The sequence below is a fragment of the Myotis davidii genome, unplaced genomic scaffold, assembly GCF_000327345.1.
Source record: "Myotis davidii unplaced genomic scaffold, ASM32734v1 scaffold754, whole genome shotgun sequence".
NCBI lineage: Eukaryota > Metazoa > Chordata > Mammalia > Chiroptera > Vespertilionidae > Myotis > Myotis davidii.
In genome coordinates this window covers 46,752-55,654 of record NW_006286241.1, presented here as the reverse complement: position 1 = coordinate 55,654, position 8,903 = coordinate 46,752, and the positions used below count along the sequence as shown (strand labels likewise).

At 47.6% G+C, this 8,903-nt stretch overlaps 1 protein-coding gene across 3 annotated transcripts in view; it reads left to right on the top strand.

Annotated features, from left to right (window-relative positions):
• Positions 1–8,903, top strand: part of PLD5 (phospholipase D family member 5) — a 126,774-nt gene that overhangs the window by 111,589 nt on the left and 6,282 nt on the right. For all 3 annotated transcript variants that reach the window (XM_015559925.1, XM_015559926.1, XM_006757510.2), the window contains 4 exons: positions 638–835; positions 3,227–3,363; positions 4,295–4,463; positions 7,124–7,238. In XM_015559925.1, the coding sequence (XP_015415411.1) occupies positions 638–835; positions 3,227–3,363; positions 4,295–4,463; positions 7,124–7,238 (619 nt within the window). The remainder of the gene's footprint in view (positions 1–637; positions 836–3,226; positions 3,364–4,294; positions 4,464–7,123; positions 7,239–8,903) is intronic.

The window sequence follows — 8,903 nt, the reverse complement described above, 5'->3', positions numbered from 1 at the left end:
GCAGGAGGCAGCTGATCAACGATTCTCTCTCATCATTGATGTTTCTATATCTCTCTCCCTCTCCTTTCCTCTCTGAAATAAAAAGCTGCCATAACCGCCCAGCCGGCGTGGCTCAGTGGTTGAACACCATCCCATGAACCTGGAGGTCACAGATTGATTCCCGGTCAAGGGCACATGCCTGGGTTGTGGGCTCCATCCCCAATAAGGGGCGTGCAGGAGGCAGCCAATCCATGATTCTCTCTCATCAAGGAAGTTTCTATCTCTCCCTCCCTCTCCCTTCCTCTCTGAAATCAATAAAAATATCTAGTTTTTAAAAGTCAACCTTTATATTGCATAATTTCAGGATTCATACCAAAAATTAGTGTAAAGGAAACAGATCTGAGAAGACCATGTGAGTGTGGGAAAATTATCTCTAAGAGCCCAAATGCAAAAGGAAAGCAAAAGTCCTCCTTAAATTTTAAGTGTGTTTATGACGCTTCACTTCCATAGACCATTGTGCCTATATCTACAGACTCCTGTATAAAAGTGCAAGAAAAAAATCTCACTACTGCTTCATCCTGGTGCATTGTTTTTTCTCTGAAACGAACAATGTCGGATGCACATGGCCTTGATGTTTCTTTTTTTTTTTTTTTCTCAGATGAAAGAACTCGGTGTCATCTTCTACAACTGCAGCTGCCTGGTCCTGGATTTGCAAAGGATCTTCGCTTTATACAGTTCATTAAAATTCAAGAGCAGGGTGCCCCAGACCTGGTCCAAGAGGCTCTATGGAGTCTATGACAATGAAAAGAAATTGCAGCTTCAGTTGAACGAAACCAAATCCCAAGCCTTTGTGTCGGTGAGTTGTTGGGTCTGTCTCCTCATCACGCGTCCCCGCCTCTCCTGGCCCTTTGTTAAGTTGGGATGCTGGAGGGTGGCCTTATGTTGGGCAGCAATGAATTTGACAAGTCGTTTTCCGTTCCAGTCCTTGAAGAGTTCAGATCTGTCCACTCTTATGTTCTGTCATATGCTGTCCCTAATGAGGATGACAAGGATACATGTTAATAATCATTCCTAACTCCAGATACTTTGTGTTATCTGATTGGGCCCTTAAATCATCCCTTAAGGTACACCTAGGATTGTGACTGTGTTACAAATGAGGTTATATTGGCCCGGCCAGCGTGGCTCAGTGGTTGAGCGTGGACTATGAACCAGGAGATCATGGTTCGATTCCCGGTCGGGGCACATGCCTGGGTTGCGGGCTGGATTCCCAGTAGGGGGCGTGCAGAAGGCAGCCGACCAATGATTCTCTCTCATCATTGATGTTTCTATCTCTCTCTCCCTTCCTCTCTGAAATCAATAAAAAATATATTTTTTAAGAAATGGGACAAGGCAGCGAGTGGGACTGGAATCCAAAGGGTTTGCTGTCCTTCTTAGGATGTTCTCAGATGTCAAGGCAGTTGCTTGTGTTTAACTGTGAACAAATAAAACTTTATCGAAAAAAAATGGGGAAATTGAACTTTATCTGCTATAACACAAGTGCCAGGAGATCCACCAGCACCCAGGTCTTCTATACCAGACCTGTCTTTGATGCCCTGCATCAGTGATGTTCACACTTGTTTGTAGCAATAGAGAGCCCTCTGATGAAACCAATCTCAGGGAGTCCCAGTGTGTAAACTGTTGTACTTGATTGGGGCTGGACGGCAAGACCACCACCCCACACACCTTCACCCAACTCCCCTGCTACCCCCCCACCCCTCGCCATCCCACTGTCCCCACAGTGTTACTGGCAACAGGCAGTGTAAGTATCTGGGCCTTCAGCCTGTCATCAAACTCTAAAGTACTTAGAAATAAGCTAGGAAGCCTGTTTTTTTAAAAAAAAAAATTATGTTTTTGTTTATTTGAGAGAGAAAAGAAGGGAGGGGGGAGAGAAGAAGGGAGGGAGAGAATGTTTTTTAATTGATTTTTTCAGAAAAAAAGAGAGAGGAAACATTGATTGGTTGCCTACCATATATGCCCCAACTGGGGATTGAACCCACAACCTGGGTATGTGTCCTGACCAGGAATCGAACCTGCAGCCTTTTGGTGTATAGAACGACGCTCCAAACCACCGAGCCACCTGGCCAGGGCAAAACACCATACACTTTTAAGATGGAAACCACTTTGAACAACAAGAGAAAAATACCTCAAGTATAAGTTGCCTCTCTCTTATTTTGCTTAAGTCTCTTAGAATATCTTTTTTTTTTTTTCCCTGTCTCTCCTGATGAACTTGGGCATCTTAGTAACTCTCTCTGTGTCTCCACTAGAATTATTGATGGCCCTTTCTCAACAACCAGTACTCCTCTTCCTGATCGATGAACGATTAGAGGGGGAAACCGTGCTTTTTAGAGGGTCTTAAATGTGTTTATAGCCATGTCACCGTTCAGATGAAATGGCTTCTGGGAGAAATTGCTTGTTATCTGTATGTGGTGTTACATGGCAAAGCCTGAGGAATTGAACAGCTATGTGTGACAGAGAGGCACACCAGGGTCACGTAAGTCTAGAGCTGGAGTATTCCTCCCCAAATCAGAGGCATGTGTATTGAAAGCAAGAATTCCCTCCCAGCCCGGCCAGCGTGGCTGAGTGGTTGCACGTCAACCTATGAACCGGGAGGTCACGGTTAGATTCCCAGTCAGGGCACATGCCTGGGTTGTGGGCTCGATCCCCAGTGTGGGATGTGCAGGAGGCAGCCGATCAATGCTTTTCTTTTTCTCCCACTCCCTTCCTCTCTGAAATCAATAAAAATACATATATTTTTAAGTTCCCTCCCAAAACAGAATTAAAGGACAGACTTGAGACCAATCCCGCCACACTCTGATGTCTACATGCCTCAACTTTGATAGGATGGAAAATAAATTTGTCTTATCTCCTAAAGAACTGGAAGGTAGGTTTTCAAAAAAAAAGAGAGAGGGAGAGAAATCCCCAGTTGACAAAAGTTGATGCTCTAGCTCTAGCTGGTTTGGCTCAGTGGATACAACATCAGCCTGCAGACTGAAGGGTCCCAGGTTCGATTCCGGCCGAGGGCACATTCCCGGATTGTGTGCTTGATCCCCAGTAGGGGACATGCAGGAGGCAGCCAATCAATGATTCTCTCTCATCATTGATGTATCTGTCTCTCTCTCCCTTTCCCTTTCTCTCTGAAATCAATAAAAATATCTTCAAAAATAAAAAAACTTAATGCTCTAAAAGTTTGGTGTTTGTGTCTTCACAGAATTCCCCCAAACTCTTTTGCCCTAAAAACAGAAGCTTTGACATCGACGCCATCTACAGCGTGATCGACGACGCCAAGCAGTACGTGTACATCGCCGTCATGGACTACCTGCCCATCTCCAGCACAAGCACCAAAAGGTCAGTGAGTGCATGACCTCGACTTAGAACCTGGTCTCCGGGACCAGGCCCCGAGCTGGGGACCACTGGGAAGCCGGCCTGCACACTGGGATGCTCTCCGGTCATGTCAGGTCACTCATCATTCAGATCAGCTAGGCGAGCCCGGCTGGCTGGCGTGGCTCAGTGGTTAATCGTCGACCTGTGAACCAAAAGGTCACGTCACGGTTTGATTCCTGGTCTGGGGCACATGCCTGGGTTACAGGCTCGATTCCTAGTAGGAGGCGTGCAGGAGGCAGCCAAGCAATGATTCTCCCTCATCATTGATGTTTCTCTCTCTCTCCCTCTCCCTTCTTCTCTGAAGTCAATAAAAATATATTAAAAATAAAAAAGAAGCCCTAACTGGTTTGGCTCAGTGGATAGAGCGTCGGCCTGCGGACTGAAAGGCCCCAGATTCAATTCCGGTCAAGGGCCTGTACCTTGGTTGTGGGCACATCCCCAGTGGGGAGTGTGCAGGAGGCGGCTGATCGATGTTTCTCTCTCATCGATGTTTCTAACTCTCTATCCCTCTCCCTTCGTCTCTGTAAAAAAATCAATAAAATATTTTTTTTAAAAAAAAGAAGTTGACTCTTGGAGCATAGGTAGAGTTGGAGGTGCAGTGAGGGTGGCATGGGGTGGGGTGTCAGGGTGTCCATGCCCTCTGCCCTCACAGCCTGAGGCCTGGTGCTGGGAGACCTGGTTGTAGGCAGGGGCAGGTCTCCATAAAGCATCCTCTCTCGGGGCCCTTACCCAGAAGGCTCGCATTTTTTTTTTCAACGCATCCTACAAAGTCACACATATATCACAGAACAAAGTAATGGTCTCATTAATATCCGTGTTCTCAGAAGCCTAGTAAATCTATTTCCCAACTAAGTTGGTTCCTTGATTTTCATCCACCTCGATATGATTTCCACAGGACGTACTGGCCAGACTTGGATGGGAAGATAAGAGAAGCGTTAGTTTTGCGAAGCGTTAAAGTTCGACTCCTGATCAGCTTCTGGAAGGAAACGGATCCCCTGACGTTTAACTTTATTTCGTCTCTTAAAGCTATCTGCACTGAAATAGCCAACTGCAGCTTGAAAGTTGTAAGTATTCTGTTGACTTCGCTCTTAAAGAAAAAGTTTCTTCCCTTTGCATAGCCATCTGTGAAAGCTGTAAGCACACGCATTCCCACAAACTCCCAGTAAGAACAGGAATACCAATCCTCGAGAGAGAAAAACACTTGCCCTGACTGGTTTGGCTCATTGGATAGGTCATCAGCCTGCAGACTCAAGGGTCCCAGGTTCGATTCCGGTCAAGGGCAAGTACCTTGGTTGCGGGCACATCCCCAGTGGGGGGTGTGCAGGAGGCAGCTGATCGATGTTTCTCTCTCATCGATGTTTCTAACTCTCTATCCCTCTCCCTTCCTCTCTGTAAAAAATCAATAAAATATATTTTAAAAAAAAAACACTTTAAAAGGTAGGGCAGGGCCCCACCGGCGTGGCTCAGTGGTTGAGCATCAACCTATGAACCAGGAGGTCACGGTTCGATTCCCGGTCAGGGCACGTGCCCGGGTTGCGGGCTCCATCCCAATCGGGGGCATGGAGAAGGCAGCCGAGCCCGGTTTCTCTCTCATCATTGATGTTTCTCTCTCTCTCTCCCTCTCCCTTCCTCTCTGAAATCAATAAAAATATATTTAAAGAGACAAAAAGCACAAGGAGAGAGAGATTGGAGGACTACGTGGGAGGCATTTGTGGGTTAGGAGGTGAACTTCATTCTGCTGCCCAGAGACCTGAGCGCAAGGTGGCCTGTGCGTGTGGTCAGGGAGGCAGCTGTGTCGCCGAGGAGACGAAGGAACAGGGTTGTGAATCATCACAGTCTGAAATCCGGGACACCCGTTACCCCTTTTCCTCTCTTCCCACATAGAGCCCCTCCGCCCCTCAGCCCCTCAGTCCCTGCACAGCTCCCAGTTTAGGCCTCCCAGGGATATGCCCTTCTCAACAGCCAGCCTCATCGCTCAGTGACAGAGAAACTAAAAACTACAGCAGCCCTAGCCGGTTTGGCTCAGTGGATAGAGCGTCGGCCTGCGGACTGAAGGTCTCCAGGTTCAACTCCAGTCAAGGGCACAGGCCTGTGTTGCAGGCTCCATTCCCCAGTAGCGGGCGTGCAGGAGGCAGCCGATCTATGGTTCTCTCTCATCATTGATGTTTCTCTCTCTCTCTCTCTCTTCCTCTCTGAAATCAATAAAAATATACTTTAAAAAAGCAACAGCAACTCCCCCCAAAACCCACACCCAGGTTAACGTTACCCCTTCTCACAGGACAGGGACAATAAGAACTCCCACTCGCCCTGACCTGTTTGGCTCAGTGGATAGAGCATCGGCAAGGTGGTTTGGTGTGGTTTGTTTGTTTTTTAATGTTACTAATTTTAGAGAAATAGAAGCATCTGTGAGAGAGAATCATTGATTGGCTGCCTCCTGCTCGCCCCCTACTGGGATTGAGCCCCCAATTCCAGGCACATGCCCTGACCGGGAATCAAACTGTGACCTCCTGGTTCAGAGGTTGACGCCCAACCATTGAGCCACACCAGCCGGGCGACAGTCACAGTTTAAGCCTCATCCAAGCACTTCCAGTGTCAAGAGATCCCTGAGGCACAAGCCCACTGCCTCCTGCTGTCAGAGCCTCCCCTGCCCTGGCACCTGCTGAGCTGGAAGGCGGTTTTGAGGGTCACATCATTGAAATTCAGGATTTCTGACTTGACGTTGTGATTTTTTTTTTCACTTATTTGCCTATTAAAAGAGCCTTAGACAGAGGCTTGTACATGCAGAGCATTGGTTCCTTTGGCAGAAATCCCTTTTGACCTTTGCAAAGCCCCAGTTTGGTCAGCTAGTCGTGGCCCTGGGCCCACTGATGGATGCAGCCTGGAAGAATATTCATTGAGTTCCTGGGCTCAGTGAGTGTCTTTGACAGCACATCCTGCAGAGTCAGGCGGTGAGAACTCAGCCACCCTCTGGCCCTCACGCTATTGAAAGAAAGACCTTTGTATTCATTCCGTAGCTTAAAAGTGTTCATTACAGTTGAGCCTGCTAATTTTCTCTCTCGCTACCTATTTGAGAACAAAAATAGCTTCATCTATAGGAGGTGACAACACTGTGCTTTTATTTTTATTTTTTTAAGACTGTGCTTTTAATAACTCATTGTAAGGTCTGTTGTTGATATTGGGATCATAAACCCTTGTGTACTCTTGACCGAGACCAAACATGTTGCCCTAGCCCAGTGGTCAGCAAACTGCAGCTCGAGAGCCACATGCGGCTCTTTGGTCCCTTGAGTGCGGCTCTTCCACAAAATACCGACTTTTGCTGCGCATGTGCCACGAAGTTTCAGTTGCACTGTACGTGCGCGCCCGCACGTGGTATTTTGTGGAAGAGCCACACTCAAGGGGCCAAAGAGCCGCATGTGACTCGCGAGCCGCAGTTTGCCAACCACTCCCCTAGCCGGTTTGACTCAGTGGACAGAATGCCAGCCTTCGGACTGAAGGGTCCCGGGTTCGATTCCGGTCAAAGGCACGTGCCCGAGTTATGGCCTCAATCCCCAGTAGGGGGCGTGCAGGAGGCAGCCGATCCATAATTCTCTCTCATCATTGATGTTTCTCTCTCTCTCCCTCTCCCTTCCTCAATGAAATCAATAAAAATAGATTTTTTTTAAAAAAAGACCAAAAGTGTTCTCTGTTCACCTGCTCTATTCATTTATTCGCTTGTGTCTTACAGAAGTTTTTTGACCTGGAAAGAGAGAATGCCTGTGCAACCAAAGAGGAAAGGAATCTCACCTTTCCTAAATTAAACCGCAACAAGTACATGGTGACGGACGGAGCGGCTTACATTGGTAGGTGCCCGGCCTGCGTGCGAGGCTCCTCGGGGAGCCTGGGGTCAGTGGTGGCCCAGTTGCTCTCTACCCCACGGCGGGCGAAGAAGCAGAGCCTGGGGGGAGGAGGGAGAGCTGAAGGTCAGGAAACAGAACAATGGGGGTAAAGAGCTCCCCAGCCTCGCATCTCTATGGCTGACTCGCCTGCTAAGAGACCCTATGAGATGTCATTTTTTCGTAAATGATTTGCAGGAGTTCTTGGTCCCTTTGCCTTAATTTTATAGCTGAGGTGGTGACTGGCTCGTCACAGGTGAGTCCTGGCACCATGCCCCTTTCCTACACACAGGGCCACAGCCGGCCTGTCGTGAGCGACGGAGACAGGCATCGTGGGAGTTCAGTGCCAGCACCCCCCACCCCGGGGCAGTAATCCCACCCTTGCCGTTGTTGAAGCGTCTAACCTTAGACAATGTATTTAAGCTCTCAGTTTTCCCATCTGTAAAATGGGCCCAACAAGAGCTTCTCCTGCATTGGATGAAGGGTAAATGGGAAACGATGTGCAAATCATCTGGCACGTGGATCATCCCGAGTCTTGCTAGCTCTGTTTATTAAGGCGTGGAGTTCCAGATGCAGAAATCCCACATCCTGGTGGAATTACTCACTAGCGGATCAAGTCTGTTCTATTTTCCCACCATGTGTATCCGGCCAGGGCAACCCCTTCCGCTGGAGCCATCACCGGCAGAAGGGAACAGCGTCCACACATCTCGGAACAGCAGCACGGTCATTACGTGGTGCGGATGTAGTGGTTTTTACACCGTGCAAGTATTAAAGCAGAGAGGAAAGACATGTGGATAGAATGAAGCAATTCGGAAACTGTCTGTTTTCCAGATTCAGTGAGTGAGTAAAAAATACGCCCTTCTCCCTTTGTAAAGCACTTGCTCTTACTTTATTCTCTCAGCCACGTGGCCAAGAGCAAGGGCGGTTTTTATAGAAATGAGGAGACCTGGGCCCTAAGATGTGAAACAACTTAAACATGTGATGTCAGGGGAAAGGAGCTGGGGATGGAAGACACTGCAACACACACACACACACACACACACACACAACACTTATACACACAGACAACAGTATGGTGATTACCAGAGGGATAGCGGAGGTAGAAGAGAGTAAAGAGGGAATAACTCTCGTGAGCCGCAGTTTGCCGACCACTGTGCTACGGAACTGTAAAAAGATTAAAAATAAAAAGAAGACACGGTCATCAGCCACTGGACAGCGACTGCCTCCTGGCTCAGTGAGAAGCTGTTCTGCTGTTTTCCACTTTGACTAGCTGTGTCACATTATTACAGAGCATTGGAATTTATTTAAATGTATATCACTTGGGTTCGGACAAATGTATTAATGACGTCATTATGTGATGTATATGATGTCATCCATCATTAAAGTATCACACAGAGTATTTTCACTAACAATCCTCCCTGCTCCACCTATTCATCCCTCCCCCCCTCCAACTCCTGGCAACCACAGATATTTTTAGCATCTCCATAGTTTTGTCTTTTCCAAAATATCCTATAGTCGTAGTCAACTATACGATATTTTCAGATTGGCTGCTTTCGCTCAGTAATGTGGACTTAAGTTGCCTTCACATTGTTTAATGGCTTTTGAGGTTATTTCTTTTTTTTTGTGGATGGT